Raw genomic sequence first — 16,825 nt, forward strand, 5'->3', positions numbered from 1 at the left:
GAGAAAACTGCAGCAGCAGTACTATAGGCTATTGTACAACAGGATAATACACACATCTTCAAAAGACTCAGAGAAGAAACACCAAAGAGCTAATTGATCATTAATCATGCCTGGTGAGTACTTTTTGTCAACATCTAGAAACCTATTGAAGATATAGAATCTATACCTATTTCTAAGAGGTAACACCACAATTATTTATGCTTGTGACATTTTAAGCATAAAAATGAACAAAAATTACATAATTACTTGAAGTGATGAATAGAGTTAAAAAAGATAGCCGTTGGATTACCGTACTCAATTTGTGCCCTAATTTAAATACACTTTTGTTAATATACAATATAGTATGAATTATAGACTACTTACAGGTCACTCCAACCCTGTTCCTGGAGAGCTACCCTCTTTTAGGTTTTCAATCCAACCTCAGTTGTAACTAACCTGATTCAGTTTATCCACCAGCTAATTATTAGAATCAAGTGTGCTAGATTAGGATTGGAGCGAAAACCTACAGGACAGTAGCTCTCCAGGAACAGGGTTGGAGAGCCCTGGCTATGACTTTCTAGATTTCTTTGACTGTGCAGTGAACACCTATAAGCAGCTGAAGGTGTCAGAGCAGCCCCATAATCTGTATAATCAGCCTGTATAATAAACTAAATATGCTTCTCTGCTAAAATCTGTGTAAAATATTTAAATTAATGTGAGTCTTATTCAGTACATTTAGTAGTCTACCAACCTGGCCAGCAGGCATGCCAGCTAAGATAGTTAGACAAACTAGCTACTCTAACCTGATTGAAAGCCTGAAATGGCTTCTTAGTAGCTAGTTATGAGGTTGGGAACCTATCTGGACTAGCTAAAGCCAACTTCATAAAATTGCTAGGTGCTAGTAGTATTACAGAGAAACAAACAAACAAAATTAACCCAAAAATTGCTTGCATGTTTTATAAAACAGGACAAATCTGAGGGAAAGGGAAAGAGGGCATGTGCCCCTGTGCTGCCTATGGGCATGACGCTTGTGTTTGTGTGTTTACTTGTTTGTTTGTTTGTTTGGTTGTTTGTTTGTTTGTTTTGATGAATATTCAGTACAATGATAATATTTCAAAGGAACAACTTAAAGGGGAAATGTGTGATTGTTTTTACATTTAAATTAATGATATATAACCATTGATTTGTAGAGAGTATATCTTATCATTCATATAAACTGTTGTACACCAACAGAAATCTAAAATATAAGATTGTTTCACTCCATTGTTTGTAAACAATGTAAACAAACACTGTATAGCTTAAAAGCATGTTAAAAACTATCATGTTGATCTCATGGATGGTCAGTCCTGCATCCATAGCTACAGTATGTATATGAATATGGAGCCAACAAGGTTAAAAATCTGTTGCAGTGCCCTTGAGCAAGACACTTAACCCCAATTGCTCCAGGGGCCCTGGACAATGTTGACTCTGGCCGTGACCCCACTCCTGCATGTGTCTCGGGGGGAGTTAGGATATGCAAGAAACACATTTCCATTACAAACTTGAACAAGTAAAAAATTATTATTAGAATTAGTGGTTCTATTTCTCCAGCCCCATCCCTCAGCTGTTTAACCAAACAGTGGCGGGGTAGCTCCTTTTTTATTGTTTGAACTGCAGATTGCCACGTTGACTGTTCAGGTTGATTTTGAATGAAAGGACACCACCTTGACTAATAACGATACTATTTCTGTCTTTCTACAGACAAGGATATGGAGCCAACAACAGAATATAACTATTCCTCCTACTACGATGATACAGAAGGGTTATATAGATCAGAGCCATGTAACACTGCCAATGTGAAGGAGTTTGGACGGGTATTTCTGCCTACACTCTACAGCCTGGTCTTCATCGTGGGCTTCATCGGTAACGGCCTGGTGGTCTGTGTCCTGGTGAAGTTTAGGAGGATCAGAAGCATAACAGACCTCTGTCTCTTCAACCTGGCTCTGTCTGACCTTTTCTTCATCATCTCCCTGCCTTTCTGGTCCCACTACGCCACCGCAGCCAAGTGGCTCCTGGGGGACTTTATGTGCCGACTGGTAACCGGACTTTACATGCTTGGGTTTTATGGCAGCATCTTCTTCATGGTGATCTTGACAGTGGATCGCTATGTGGTCATAGTCCACGCTCACACCATGGCCAGGCCCAGATCAGTCAGAGTAGGGGTCACACTGTCTCTGTTCATGTGGGCTGTCAGTCTCTGTGCCTCTTTGCCTACAATCATCTTCACAAAAGTAAATAATGAGTCCGGGCTTACAACATGTAAACCAGAGTATCCAGAGGGTAGCATGTGGCGCCAGGTTTCTTATTTAGAGATGAATATCTTGGGTCTACTTCTCCCTCTCTCCATCATGGTGATCTGCTATTCCAGAATCGTTCCAATGTTAGTCACTATCAAAACCACCAAAAAGCACAAAGCCATCAAACTGATAATCATCATAGTAGTGGTCTTTTTCTGCTTTTGGACCCCATACAATGTGGTCATTCTCCTGCGTTATCTGGAGACTCAGAGCTATTTTGGGGACTGTACAACTCACACGAACATAGATCTGGCAATGCAGTGTACAGAGGTGATAGCGTTCACACACTGTTGTTTGAATCCGATCATCTACGCCTTTGCAGGGCAGAAATTCATGAGTCTTGTCCTGAAGTTACTAAGAAAATGGATGCCAATGTGCTTCGCCAGGCCTTATGTTTGTGGGTTGTCTGAACGAAATATCTCAGTCTATTCCAGGTCTTCTGAAATATCATCTACAAGACTGCTGTAGTTTGACTTGTATACAGGCACAATTCGAATATAAAAACTCTGAGAAGGGAAAAGACAGTAAAAGATGTAAGGAAAAGAGGGATTTCTCTGAAAGTGTGGCACTCAGACACCCTAGCTGTGAATCTATGCTTACAGTAGATACTATAGATATCAGTTGCTCTTTTGTATCTTTACATGCTCCAATTCCTTTGTTGATAGATCCCTTTAAAGAGTGTTAGTTGTGTCCTCATGTGGTATTGTGTAAAGTGCAAAAAAAAAGTAAAGAAATTGACAGTATGTAAAGTGCATTTGGAAAGTATTCAGACCCCTTCCCTTTTTCCAAATGTTGACCTTCCACAAGGACAACCATCTCTGCTGCACTCCACCAATCAGGTCTTTCTGGTAGAGTGGCCAGACGGAAGCCACTCCTCAGTAAAAAAAGCACATGACAGCCCGCTTGGAGTTTGACAAAAGGGCACCTAAATGACTCAGACCATGAGAAACAAGATTCTCTGGTCTGATGAAACCAAGATTGAACTCTTTGGCCTGAATGCCAAGCATCACGTCTGGAGGAAACCTGGCACCATCCCTACGGTGAAGCATGGTGGTGGCGGAATCATGCTGTGGGGATGTTTTTCAGCGGCAGGGACTGGGAGACTAGTCAGGATCAAGGGAAACATCAACAGAGTACAGAGAGATCCTTAATGAAAACTGTCTCCAGAGCGCTCAGGACCTCATACTGAGGTGAAGATTCACCTACCAACAGGACAACAACCCTAAGCACACAGCCAAAAAAATGCAGGAGTGGCTTCGGGACAAGTCTCTGAATGTCCCTGAGTGACCCAGCCAGAGCCCGGACTTGAACCCGATCTAACATCACCTGAAAATAGCTGTGCAGCAACGCTCCCGATCTAACCTGACAGAGTTTGAGAGGATCTGCAGAGAAGAATGGGAGAAACTCCCCAAATACAGGTGTGCCAAGCTTGTAGCGTCATACCCAAGAGACTCGAGGCAGTAATCGCTGCCAAAGTTGCTTCAACAAAGTACTGACTAAAGGGTCTGAATACTTATGTAAATGTGATATTTCAGTTTTTCGTTTTTTTTTCAATTTGCAAATAAAAACAGTTTTTGCTTTTTCATTATGGGGTATTGTGTGTAGATTGATGAGGGGGAAAACTATTGAATCAATTTTAGAATAAGGCTGTAATGTAACAAAATGTGGAAAAAGTTAAGGGGTCTGAATACTTTCCGAATGCACTGTACGTATAGTTATATTTGTTAAAAAATGTAAAGATTGATTCAACTTTTTTCTTCCATTTCTGAGTTTGTATATTATAGTTTTTTTCTTCTAAGAATGTGACAGAAACCTGACTGGGGCATTTGCTTTTGAACAAGCTAACCACAAAGCTATGCTGTGTTTTTTTGAGGGGGACTAATAAATGTCCCAACACTGCTGTGTGTTTAAAAAAAATCACAAATAAAAAAGCTGAGACTGCTGTTTTGTAAATAGACAACACAATAGGACGTGGCATGAAACTTATATACTGTATACATGACTGTCTAGGATTTGTGATTACCTTGTCTTAATTTTTACCTTGTCTTCAATACATGTTTTCTTTTTTATTTTAGGGCATTTAGAAAATCTTGCTCAGTGACATTTCCCACCTGTACCTTTACTTGATGTTGACTTATTCAGCTTGGTCTACATGCACAGAGAAACATCACTTCACACCAAAACAACTAAAACAACACAGGGACATAGTCTTGACATAGCTTAGATGAAATAAGGAAGTGAGACTCAGAAAGCAGAAGTGTCAAGGAAAGTAAATGGCCAGCCACTTCTCGTTAAACCACAGAAAATGCATTGTTGAACGAATCTTTCTAGGAAACGCATATTGTCAAACCTCATCTAAAATGGAAGCAAACTAAGCACAAGAGGCTGGAAAAAGCCCAGAGCAGTGCCCCTAAATCATGTAAAAGATTAAGTGCCTTGCGCAAGGGCACAACGGCAGCAGGCGGCACATGAGGTTCTGATGCCAGCAACTCTATGGTTGCCAGCACACTCACACCAGATTTCCCCATCAGCCCTGAGATTCAAACCGGCAACCCTTCGGTTACCAGCCTACCTCGCTAACCTCAACCTCCTTCTACTACTACAAACATAACCCACACAAGGACTACTTCCATGTATGAAAGTTACGGAATTTACTTTCTAAGATGTTTACGATGTACACTATTCATTTGTATCTTTCCATCTGAAAAGCAGTTCAAAGCAGCATCTACATGCGTGACAGATATCTGTATGTTTGGTGATGTTTCCCTCACCCACACTCATTCCCAGACATTTAGTTAGAGGGCCATTACAGGAAACCCACATTCACACCTCAGCCTGCTCAATGCAGCAATGCAAAGAAAATAGTTATCTAGAGCACACCTTACTACAAAAAAGTTGCAGTCATTGGTACAAAAGAATAGAGTAGAGAAAAAGAGTAATTTCCCGGCCAGACTGTTTCAACCAGCACACACGTTATCACCAGAGAGACGGTTACAGCATTCAACCTGTACATCAGAAAAGAAGATATTGGGGTAAATAAAATATATTTTCACTTCATGATAGCCTGCATATAGACATACAGCCTACAAATATATACAGCCTACAAATATATACGCAGGCATAGACAGTCTGTGAAGGGGTGTTAGCCTCACAGGAACTACAAAATGGGGTCGTTCAACAGGGGGTGTCAGTATTTAACAGGTGATGGTGGGTGATGTGTGAGATCATATGGGTTGTGGTTTGATTCTGATTAGGATTAAAGAGGATGTAGAAATAGTCTTTAGATCCAATACTTCTTTTTGTATCTGTCGTATTGACAGATACAAAAATAAGTATTGGATCTAAAGACTATTGTGACAGGAGGGAGGGAGGGAAAAAGTATAGTTTTGAAAATGTTCTTTTAATTTTGAATGTTTTTTTTTTAAATAAGACATTGTATTAGTACATTAACATGGCCCTACGGGGTAATAGCTTTAAAAATAAATAATGAGCGTGTCAAGGCTTTTTAGCTGTTGTTCTTTGAACAAAAAAATGTCAGTATTCAGCTTACACAACCTTGACAAGGACAGTAAAAAATGCCCTGTTGTTAGACATAAGATTTCCGAAGATGTATTATAAGGGGCTGTTTCTTTATTATCTCCATCAAGTATGTAAATTAGGTTAATTCCCACAGGTTGTTTCGAATTACCCATTTCTCTTCATATCAGTCATCATGGTGTTTTAAAGTTTATCATTACACTCTGTGATTCATTTGAAAGCATTATACAGTGAGGGAAAAAAGTATTTGATCCCCTGCTGATTTTGTACGTTTGCCCACTGACAAAGAAATGATCAGTCTATCATTTTAATGGTAGGTTTATTTGAACAGTGAGAGACAGAATAACAACAAAACAATCCAGAAAAATGCATGTCAAAAATGTTATAAATTGATTTGCATTTTAATGAGGGAAATAAGTATTTGACCCCTCTGCAAAACATGACTTAGTACTTGGTGGCAAAACCCTTGTTGGCAATCACAGAGGTCAGACGTTTCTTGTAGTTGGCCACCAGCTTTGCACACATCTCAGGAGGGATTTTGTCCCACTCCTCTTTGCAGATCTTCTCCAAGTTATTAAGGTTTCGAGGCTGACATTTGGCAACTCAAACCTTCAGCTCCCTCCACAGATCTTCTATGGGATTAAGGTCTGGAGACTGGCTAGGCCACTCCAGGACCTTAATGTGCTTCTTCTTGAGCCACTCCTTTGTTGCCTTGGCCGTGTGTTTTGGGTCATTGTCATGCTGGAATACCCATCCACAACCCATTTTCAATGCCCTGGCTGAGGGAAGGAGGTTCTCATCCAAGATTTGACGGTACATGGCCCCGTCCATCGTCCCTTTGATGCGGTGAAGTTGTCCGGTCCCCTTAGCAGAAAAACACCCCCAAAGCATAATGTTTCCACCTCCATGTTTGACAGTGGGGATGGTGTTCTTGGAGTCATAGGCAGCATTCCTCCTCCTCCAAACACGGCGAGTTGAGTTGATGCCAAAGAGCTCCATTTTGGTCTCATCTGACCACAACACTTTCACCCAGTTATCCTCTGAATCATTCAGCTGTTCATTGGCAAACTTCAGACGAGCATGTATATGTGCTTTCTTGAGCAGGGGGACCTTGCGTGCGCTGCAGGATTTTAGTCCTTCATGGCGTAGTGTGTTACCAATTGTTTTCTTGGTGACTATGGTCCCAGCTGCCTTGAGATCATTGACAAGATCCTCCCGTGTAGTTCTGGGCTGATTCCTCACCGTTCTCATGATCATTGCAACTCCACGAGGTGAGATCTTGCATGGAGCCCCAGGCCGAGGGAGATTGACAGTTCTTTTGTGTTTCTTCCATTTGCGAGTAATCACACCAACTGTTGTCACCTTCTCACCAAGCTGCTTGGCGATGGTCTTGTAGCCCATTCCAGCCTTGTGTAGGTCTACAATCTTGTCCCTGACATCCTTGGAGAGCTCTTTGGTCTTGGCCATGGTGGAGAGTTTGGAATCTGATTGATTGATTGCTTCTGTGGACAGGTGTCTTTTATACAGGTAACAAACTGAGATTAGGAGCACTCCCTTTAAGAGTGTGCTCCTAATCTCAGCTCGTTACCTGTATAAAAGACACCTGGGAGCCAGAAATCCTTCTGATTGAGCGGGGGTCAAATACTTATTTCCCTCATTAAAATGCAAATCAATTTATAACATTTTTGACATGCGTTTTTCTGTATTTTTTGTTGTTATTCTGTCTCTCACTGTTCAAATAAATCTACCATTAAAATGATAGACTGATCATTTCTTTGTCAGTGGGCAAACGTACAAAATCAGCAGGGAATCAAATACTTTTTCCCCTCACTGTAATTAATATGAAAGAATCATTACCCAAGTTAAAACACAGTTACCATGGAAACTGATAGATTACATGTTGCTAAAGTATTAAGTAATACAAGTATGACGCCATAATAGAGTACATAGGAGGATGAGTGACAAATAATAGCATTAACATTTGAAGTAACATACGATTTTATAATCTCTGGCTGTGTGCAGGTAACCATTCAGAACAAAAGGCATAGAATTAAGAACTAGAATACTAGAATGGACATTAACCTTCTAATGATGGGATAAAAGCCAGCCATTTTCGTCAGGGGGGATAAGATATTGTGTAAAATAATGAATTTGACGAATGTTTCTGCACTGTAGCCAGACAGTTCTAGAGGAATGATTCCATACATTTTTCAAATTCTATTCAAACAATGCAGTCAATCCACATCCATACACTGGCTGATATGAGTTGATGATAGGACTTAGACACGTTGTAAATGGAACAAGTGCGTATTTTGTATCATATAATAGCACTCCTAGCTTTCCAAGAAAACAAAAACTGTTTCAAGTTTTATTGTCACGTGCACAAGTACAGTGAAATGCCTTTCTTGCAAGCTCTATCCCAACAATGCAGTAATTGATACCAGTAGTACCATAAAATAAAATAAAGTAGAACAAAAACACATGAGAAATAGAAATAAGAAGAACACGAGAAAGTAAGTAAGCTATACGGCACCATGAAGACCAAGGAGCTCTCCAAAAAGGTCAGGGACAAAGTTGTGGAGAAGTACAAATAAGGGTTGGGTTATAAAAAGATAACCAAAACTTTGAACATCCCACGGAGCTCCATTAAATCCATTATAAAAATATTGAAAGAATATGGCACCACAACAAACCTGCCAAGAGAGGGCCGCCCACCAAAACTCACGGACCAGACAAGGATGGCATTAATCAGAGAGGCAACAAAGAGACCAAAGATAACCCTGAAGGAGCTGCAAAGCTCCACAGCGGAGATTGGAGTATCTGTCAATAGGACCACTTTAAGATGTACACTCCGCAGAGCTGGGCTTTATGGAAGAGTGGCCAGAAAAAAGCCATTGCTTAAAGAAAAAAATAAGCAAACACGTTTGGTGTTCGCCAAAAGGCATGTGGGTGACTCCCCAAACATATTGAAGAAGGTACTCTGGTCAGATGAGACTAAAATTTTGCTTTTGGCCATCAAGGAAAATGCTATGTCTGGCGCAAACCCAACACCTCACATCACCCAGAGAACACCATCCCCACATTGAAGCATGGTGGTAGCAGCATCATGCTGTGTAGGTGTTTTTCATCGGCAGGGACTGGGAAACTGGTCAGAATTGAAGGAATGATGGATGGTGCTAAATACAGGGACATTTTTGAGGGAAACCTGTTTCAGTCTTCCAGAGATTTGAGACTGGGACGGAGGTTCTCCTTCCAGCAGGACAATGACCCTAAGTATACTGCTAAAGCAACACTCGATTGGTTTAAGAGGAAACATTTAAATGTCTTGGAATGGCCTAGTCTAAGCCCAGACCTCAATCCAATTGAGAATCTGTGGTATGACTTAAAGATTGCTGTACACCAGCGGAACCCATCCAACTTGAAGGAGTTGGAGCAATTTTGCCTTAAAGAATGGGCAAAAATCCAAGTGACTAGATGTGCCAAGCTTATATCAAATCAAATCAAATCTATTTTTATATAGCCCTTCGTACATCAGCTGATATCTCAAAGTGCTGTACAGAAACCCAGCCTAAAACCCCAAACAGCAAGCAAAGCATGTGAAAGAAGCACGGTGGCTAGGAAAAACTCCCTAGGAAAAACTCCCTAGAAAGGCCAAAAACCTAGGAAGAAACCTAGAGAGGAACCAGGCTATGAGGGGTGGCCAGTCCTCTTCTGGCTGTGCAGGGTGGATATTATAACAGAACATGGTCAAGATGTTAAAATGTTCATAAATGACCAGCATGGTCAAATAATAATAATCATAGTAGTTGTCGAGGGTGCAACAAGCACGTCCGGTGAACAGGTCAGGGTTCCATAGCCGCAGGCAGAACAGTTGAAACTGGAGCAGCAGCACGGCCAGGTGGACTGGGGACAGCAAGGAGTCATCATACCAGGTAGTCCTGAGGCATGGTCCTAGGGCTCAGGTCCTCCGAGAGAAAGACAGAAAGAGAGAAGAGAGAATTAGAGAGAGCATATTTAAATTCACACAGGACACCGGATAAGACAAGAGAAATACTCCAGATGTAACAGACTGACCCTAGCCCCCCCGACACATAAACTACTGCAGCATAAATACTGGAGGCTGAGACAGGAGGGATCAGAAGACACTGTGGCCCCATCCGATGATACCCCCGGACAGGGCCAAACAGGCAGGATATAACCCCACCCACTTTGCCAAAGCACAGCCCCCACACCACTAGAGGGATGTCTCCAACCACCAACTTACCGTCCTAAGACAAGGCCAAGTATAGCACACAGCGATCTCCGCCATGGCACAACCCAAGAAACTTGCAGCTGTAATTGCTGCAAAAGGTGGCTCTACAAAGTATTGACTTTGGAGGGTGAATAGTTATGCACGCTAAAGTTTTCAGTTTTTTTTGTCTTATTTCTTGTCTGTTTCACAAGAAAAAATATTTTGCAACTTCAAAGTGGTAGGCATGTTGTGTAAATCAAATGATACAAACCCACAAAAATCGATATAATTCCAGGTCGTAAGACAACAAAATAGGAAAAATGCCAAGGGGGGTGAATACTTTCGCAAGCCACTGTAGGTGTAAGGTGACAGGCGTCAGGATATATGATAAACAGAGTAGCAGCAGTGTATGATGATTTTATGTGAGTGTGTGTACGTGTGTGTAGTCAGTATGAATGTGTGTGCGTGTTATGTGTGTGTGAGCAAATGGTGTGTGTGCGTGTGTTGGAGGGTCAGTGTGAGTGTGTGTGTGAGTGTGTAGAGTCATTGTAAAAATGTAAATACAATAAAAGGGTCATTGCAAATAGTCTGTGTAGCCATTTTGTTAGCTATTTAGCAGTCTTATGGCTTGGGGATAGAAGCTGTTCCGGAGCCTGTTGGTGTCAGACTTGTTGCTCTGGTACCACTTGGTGTGCCGAAAGGAGAGAGAAGAGTCTATGGCTTGGGTGGCTGGAGTTTAACAATTTTCCTTTCACATTGCCTCATATTGAGGTCCTGGATGGCAGGGAGCTCGGCCCCAGTGATGTACTGGGCTGTCCGCACCACCCTCTATAGTGACATTTATGGACTGTTTACAGTAAAACCTCAACGGTTTTACTGAGTTACAGTTCATATAAGGAAATCAGTCAATTGAAATAAATTTGTTAGACCCTAGTCTATGGATTTCACATGACTGGGCAGGGGCGGAGCCATGGGTGGGCTTTGGAGGGCATAGGCCCACCCACTTGGGAGCCAGGACCACCCACTGGGGAGCCAGGCCCAGCCAATCAGAATGGGTTTTTCCCCACAAAAGGGCTTTATTATTTATCAGCTGTGTGGGTGGCTGGTCTCAGTGTATTTTAGAGGCTATTTATACAGAAACTTGGCATTAAACCCGTATAAGTGGATTTATAATTATATGTTCATATTTTAGGTTGACAATAACTATATTACACAATTTCTAATATCATATGCCTTTAACATGTGTTTCTGTATCACATTTCCACATATGTAAAATCAGGATTATGTCTCTACTGTGACATCCTGACCAGTAAAAGAGGTTATTTGTTATTGTAGTTTGGTCAGGACGTGGCAGGGGTGTGTTTGTTTAGTGCGTTTCGGGGGTTTTGGTTTATGTTCTATGTTTTCTATTTCTATGTGGGTTTTCTAGTTTGTCTATTTCTATGTTAGTTTTGGGAACGACCTCCAATTAGAAGCAGCTGGTTGTCGTTGCTTCTAATTGGAGGCCATATTTAAGTGGGTTTATTTTCTCTTGTGTTTGTGGGTGGTTGGTCCATGTATAGTCAGGTTACCGTACAGGACTGTCATTCGGTTTCTTGGTTTGTTTCAGTGTTCACGTTTAAATAAATATATCAGTATGGGCACTTACCACGCTGCGTATTGGTTCGATATTTCTTACTCCTCAGAAGACGAAACTTATGACATCTACTGCCATTCATTCCAATAAGACTGGTTTGGATTTCTCCTTGACCAATATGGCTGCCATTTTAACCCCGTTCTGGAACTTTGAGGGTTTATGACATAGAGATCCTATTAAATTACTACTAGGGCTATGACAGTAGGATGCACACAATACAGCATTGATTGTTAACTAACAATTCACACCATCCTTTTTTCCTCAGTAAGATGAACACAACCGAGGCCACCAGCACAGACGATTACTATGGCTATGACAGCCCCTGTAGCACTGGCACCAGTCTAACCCAAGGGTCCAACTACCAGCCCATTCTCTTCTACCTGGTGTTCACCCTGGGTATGACAGGCAACAGTCTGGTGCTCTGGGTCCTCCTCAAGTACATGAAACTGAAGACCATGACAGACATCTGTCTGCTGAACCTAGCCCTATCTGACCTGCTCCTTGCCCTCTCTCTGCCTCTCTGGGCCTACCACGCCCAGGGTCATGAGTTTGAAGGGGACAGTCCGTGTAAGATCATGGCTGGTGTCTACCAGGTGGGGTTCTACAGCAGCATCCTGTTTGTGACCCTGATGAGTGTGGATCGCTACCTGGCCATCGTTCACGCCGTGGCCGCCATGAGGGCCAGGACGCTGCGCTATGGAACGCTGGCGAGCATCATCGTCTGGGTAGCGTCCATCAGCGCTGCTCTCCCTGAGGCCATCTTCGTAGCGGTGGTTAGGGAGAATGACGAGAGCAGTGGTACAAGTTGCCAGCGGATTTACCCAGAGGACACAGAGAAGACATGGAAGTTGTTGAGGAACTTTGGGGAAAACGGAGTGGGGCTCCTCCTATGTCTGCCCATAATGGTTTTTTGTTACATCAGTATTCTCACTGTACTACAGAGGTTAAGGAACTCCAAAAAAGACAGGGCCATGAAACTGATATTCGCCATCGTGGGTGTGTTTGTAGTCTCCTGGGTCCCTTACAATGTTGTGGTTTTCCTCCAGACCCTTCAGATGTTTGACATTGGGAATAGCTGTGAGGCTTCAACACAGCTCGATGCAGCTATGGAGGTGACAGAAACGATAGCGCTGGCTCACTGCTGTGTCAACCCAGTCATTTATGCTTTTGTAGGAGAGAAATTCAGAAAGTGTTTGGGCACTGTGCTCTCTAGATATCCGCTGTGTAAAAAGCTCAGCAAACATGCAATGGTGAGCAGCAGAGGATCAGAAAACGAGACTTCTAACACACCTGTGTGATTGTACTGCTGAAAGATGATACTTCCATTGCCGAAAACCTATTTGATGCATTTTCATTGACAAAAAACACTTCAGTTGGAAAGCAGCAAGTAGAGCAGAAGACCAATTTCTGTGTCATATGGAATAATGAAGTATTCTTCTGAACACAGACTTGCATATAAATTAAGTGTAACTGTATAATATTTAACTTTAAATGTATTTTGATGAGCTCTGACTATTTGCTAAAGGGTGATGGGCTGTTTATGTTTTGATTACCCATGTACTTATTTCATTTACAGTACAGGCCTGCACACATTTTTGCTATAGCATAATATCAATATGTTTTGCATAGAGATGATAAAAAATGGTATTCTTATTGTATGCACACATTTTTGTTATAACATTAAAACACAACCAGGGGCAGGGTTGTGGCCAGAGGACTGCTGCTGGATGGCCGGTGGCTATCTGGCTACTCGTTGGCTACATTTGCTGGCCAAATATTATTTTGGTAGAATTTTGACACCTCCTTTGATTGAGGACCTGTTTTGGTATTACCTTGAACTTGGACATCAAATCAGGAATTTGACCTTTTGGATTATTTTGAACTTTTGTTGGCTGAGTAGGTATTTGTTTTCCTTTCTGGGGGGTTTTCTCAATAAATAAGCCTGTGAATTTTGATGTGCTCAAACATATTTGTTCTGCATTGTGTTGTCATTTTATGCTGCTGCTGTACCCCCCTATAATCCAATCTGCACCACAATATATTTTATTCAGTTGAAGATGCTAAATTCAGAGATGAGACAGACAACAATCCTGCTATATCTGTCAATAGGTTCAAATCTTCTTTACAGTAGGTTTACTTAGAATTGTTTGGATCCAGAAAACACACATGTAAATCTAGTCATCAGAAAATGTATTTTAATTGTTCAAAGACAGGAAGTATATCAGCATTCACCATATTTTGACAATTGAATGCTAGCTATGATGCTAGAACTAATGCATCGCTCAGTCATGACGCAAAATAATTTCAGTCTTCAGCTAACCACTTCTCAGTAAAGTTAGTTGCCTGAGCAACACTTTGAGTATGAGTCTTCTACAGGATATCCTGCTTGGTGGTGTACATATCTGCAGCATAGATCAAGCTTTTGGGAGTAGTGGTACTCCTCTGTTCAAAAAAGATAATACATTAATGATCTTGAAAAAGGGCATGGATTCCTCCAGCTTCCTGTAGTGTTCCAAGCATTCATGATGCACAAGGGATGTGCAGGTACAAATGCATGCCATTTAGACTTAAATCTGCACTCAGCTATGCAGTATAGTTTGGCCACATCTACCCGCCCACACCCCTGCCAAAGACATCTGTTGGAGAAAAAAAACCTGCAGATATAGGTTCCTTTGATCACCCACCTTGTTAAGAGTCACTTCAGCCCCCAGAACTCCTGTCACACCACAGTGTCACACCCAGAGAGACAACTCAACCCAGTTTGACAGTGAGTATATTATGCTTACTGAATGTGAGGGCTGGCTTTAGGATGCTTTGCAAAAGTTACTCTTCTGTGCATAGTGTTGTACAGTATCTTGGATCTTAAACATAGTGTCTCTGCAGGCTTCATCCTCTTGCCATTCAAGTTACTTTCATTTATTTCTTTTTTTAACGTAATTTATTTAGCAAATTTCATAAATGAATTGCAGTCCTGTAATTAGCAATGAATAAATCAAAACAATTTCAGTGGTCATTTTTGACATTTTATTTCAGGGATGAATACCACTGGATATCCTGTTCACACCACGGAAGGGTGGGACTTTATCTTTTTTAATTTACAAATAGCTCTATTTGAATATTAATAGTATCATCAATTAATACATTTATCATAATAACTTATAATAATTACATCATTTCTGTAAATAATGTAATGTCATATGTTATGCTGTACAAAATGGGCCATTGATACATGCGCCTGTAATTGAGAAGCTCAAATCATTGGTAATGAATTTCAGGGGGAACACCACAACCATTCCCTTCAGCTCTGTGAGTGTTGAGAATGGGAATTCATCCAGTTATGCATATGAGAACTCATACAGTTATGCATATGGGTAAGTTAAGGTCTAAAATGTCTTGACTTTTAGAAACACACATTTTGAGGAAAGAGTGCAATTGGTGATACAAGATTTCTGCCCCAATCTTCCAATCATGTTTTAAAAAATTAAATGTTGCTCATAGAAATAAAGTACTATTTGCATTTACTCCATTGTACTGTAAATATTGTTGTTGGTGGACCACATTTTGATAATAAGCACAACTTTCAGATTGTGGCTTTAATAATGTTCATTCTTATCATTGCTGCTTGCTTTCATTCTACTCGTCTGATCTTTTACAGCACACATTTTGCAGACGCATTTGAAGTAACCACATACGACTATAGTGACTATGACGATGGCATTTGCGAGTACAAGCCACATGGAGCCAGCTTCCTGCCAGTGCTGTACTCTCTCTTCTTCATCCTGGGGTTTCTGGGGAACGTTCTGGTCTTGTGGGTCATCCTGCTGGGGGTGAAACTATGCAGCATGACCGATGTGTGTCTCCTGAACCTGGCCTTGGCTGACCTGCTCCTGGTCTGCACCTTGCCTTTCCTGGCCCACCACGCTACAGATCAGTGGGTGTTTGGTGACATCATGTGCAAAGTGGTCCTCAGCGCCTACCACATTGGCTTCTACAGTGGCATCTTCTTCATCACCCTGATGAGTGTGGACAGGTACCTGGCCATAGTCCATGCTGTGTACGCCATGAGAGCCAGAACACGGAAGTACGGGGCCATCGCTGCCGTCGTGACCTGGCTGGCTGGATTCCTGGCCTCGTTTCCTGAGGCACTGTTTCTTAAAGTGGAGAAACACAACGAGAAAGAAAATTGTCGCCCTGTCTATGATGGACACGCTTGGGGAATTTTTGGCCTTTTCAAAATGAACACACTTGGTCTGCTAATCCCCCTCGTCATCATGGGGTTCTGCTACACACAGATAGTGAAAAGGCTGCTCAGTTGTCCATCCTCCAAAAAGCAGGCCATCAGACTCATTCTCATTGTGGTTGTGGTGTTTTTCTGCTGCTGGACTCCGTACAACATGACGGCATTTTTCAAGGCCTTGGAGTTAAGTGAGGTCTACTCAAGCTGTGAGAGTAGCAAAGCCATCAGACTCACTCTACAGATCACAGAGGCCATGGCCTACTCCCATAGCTGGCTGAATCCCATCCTCTATGTGTTTGTGGGGCAGAAGTTTAGAAGGCCTCTCATAAGACTGATTAACAAGGCTCCCTGCAGGATGTGTCAGTTCATGAAGAACTACCTGCCCTGGGACTTCAGAGCCTCGAGGACCGGATCTGTCTACTCACAGACCACTAGCATGGATGAGAGGTCTACTGCCGTGTGAACAGAAACTTAACTGTAAAGACAAATACATCTAACATCACATGTACTGTTCATTCCAATACATATGTAAATACCAAATCCAGTTTCAAACGCAATCATCCGAAAATAATAGGCTTTGTTTCAGGTGCATGGCGAAGTCAGGAAATTGTCACTCATCTCAGAGTTTCACACCAGGGGGTTGATTTTTACAGAAATCAACCCAATCAATATAAATTCCACAAACCATTTCATTTCCCTTTGTATAGTATTTTCTCTAGTACAGTATATCTATTTGAAAATCTTTGGCACATTTTGCAAAGTCATCATTTTCTTTTAAAATGTATTGTATCTCTGCTAGCACACGTTTACTATGTAAATACAGTGATACTTTTTGATTCTATGTAAATAAATGTATTACAGTAACTTCA

General features: G+C 41.6%; 3 protein-coding genes across 3 annotated transcripts; all 3 read left to right on the forward strand.

Annotated features, from left to right (window-relative positions):
• Window positions 1-3,265, forward strand: LOC106605479 (C-C chemokine receptor type 5). The gene is made up of 2 exons (XM_014201196.2): window positions 1-113; window positions 1,720-3,265. The coding sequence occupies exons 1-2, from the start codon at window positions 107-109 to the stop codon at window positions 2,781-2,783; spliced, it is 1,071 nt and encodes a 356-aa protein (XP_014056671.2). The 5' UTR covers window positions 1-106; the 3' UTR covers window positions 2,784-3,265.
• A 544-nt stretch (window positions 3,266-3,809) lies between these two features.
• Window positions 3,810-13,688, forward strand: LOC106605413 (C-C chemokine receptor type 4). Its single transcript, XM_014201030.2, has 2 exons — window positions 3,810-5,347; window positions 11,985-13,688. The coding sequence occupies exon 2, from the start codon at window positions 11,989-11,991 to the stop codon at window positions 13,015-13,017; it is 1,029 nt and encodes a 342-aa protein (XP_014056505.1). The 5' UTR covers window positions 3,810-5,347; window positions 11,985-11,988; the 3' UTR covers window positions 13,018-13,688.
• Window positions 13,689-13,782: 94 nt separating this feature from the next.
• On the forward strand, window positions 13,783-16,825 carry LOC106605412 (C-C chemokine receptor type 5). Its single transcript, XM_014201028.2, has 4 exons — window positions 13,783-14,486; window positions 14,753-14,792; window positions 14,995-15,090; window positions 15,375-16,825. The coding sequence occupies exons 2-4, from the start codon at window positions 14,755-14,757 to the stop codon at window positions 16,417-16,419; spliced, it is 1,179 nt and encodes a 392-aa protein (XP_014056503.1). The 5' UTR covers window positions 13,783-14,486; window positions 14,753-14,754; the 3' UTR covers window positions 16,420-16,825.

This window comes from Salmo salar, chromosome ssa05, assembly GCF_905237065.1.
Source record: "Salmo salar chromosome ssa05, Ssal_v3.1, whole genome shotgun sequence".
Lineage (NCBI taxonomy): Eukaryota > Metazoa > Chordata > Actinopteri > Salmoniformes > Salmonidae > Salmo > Salmo salar.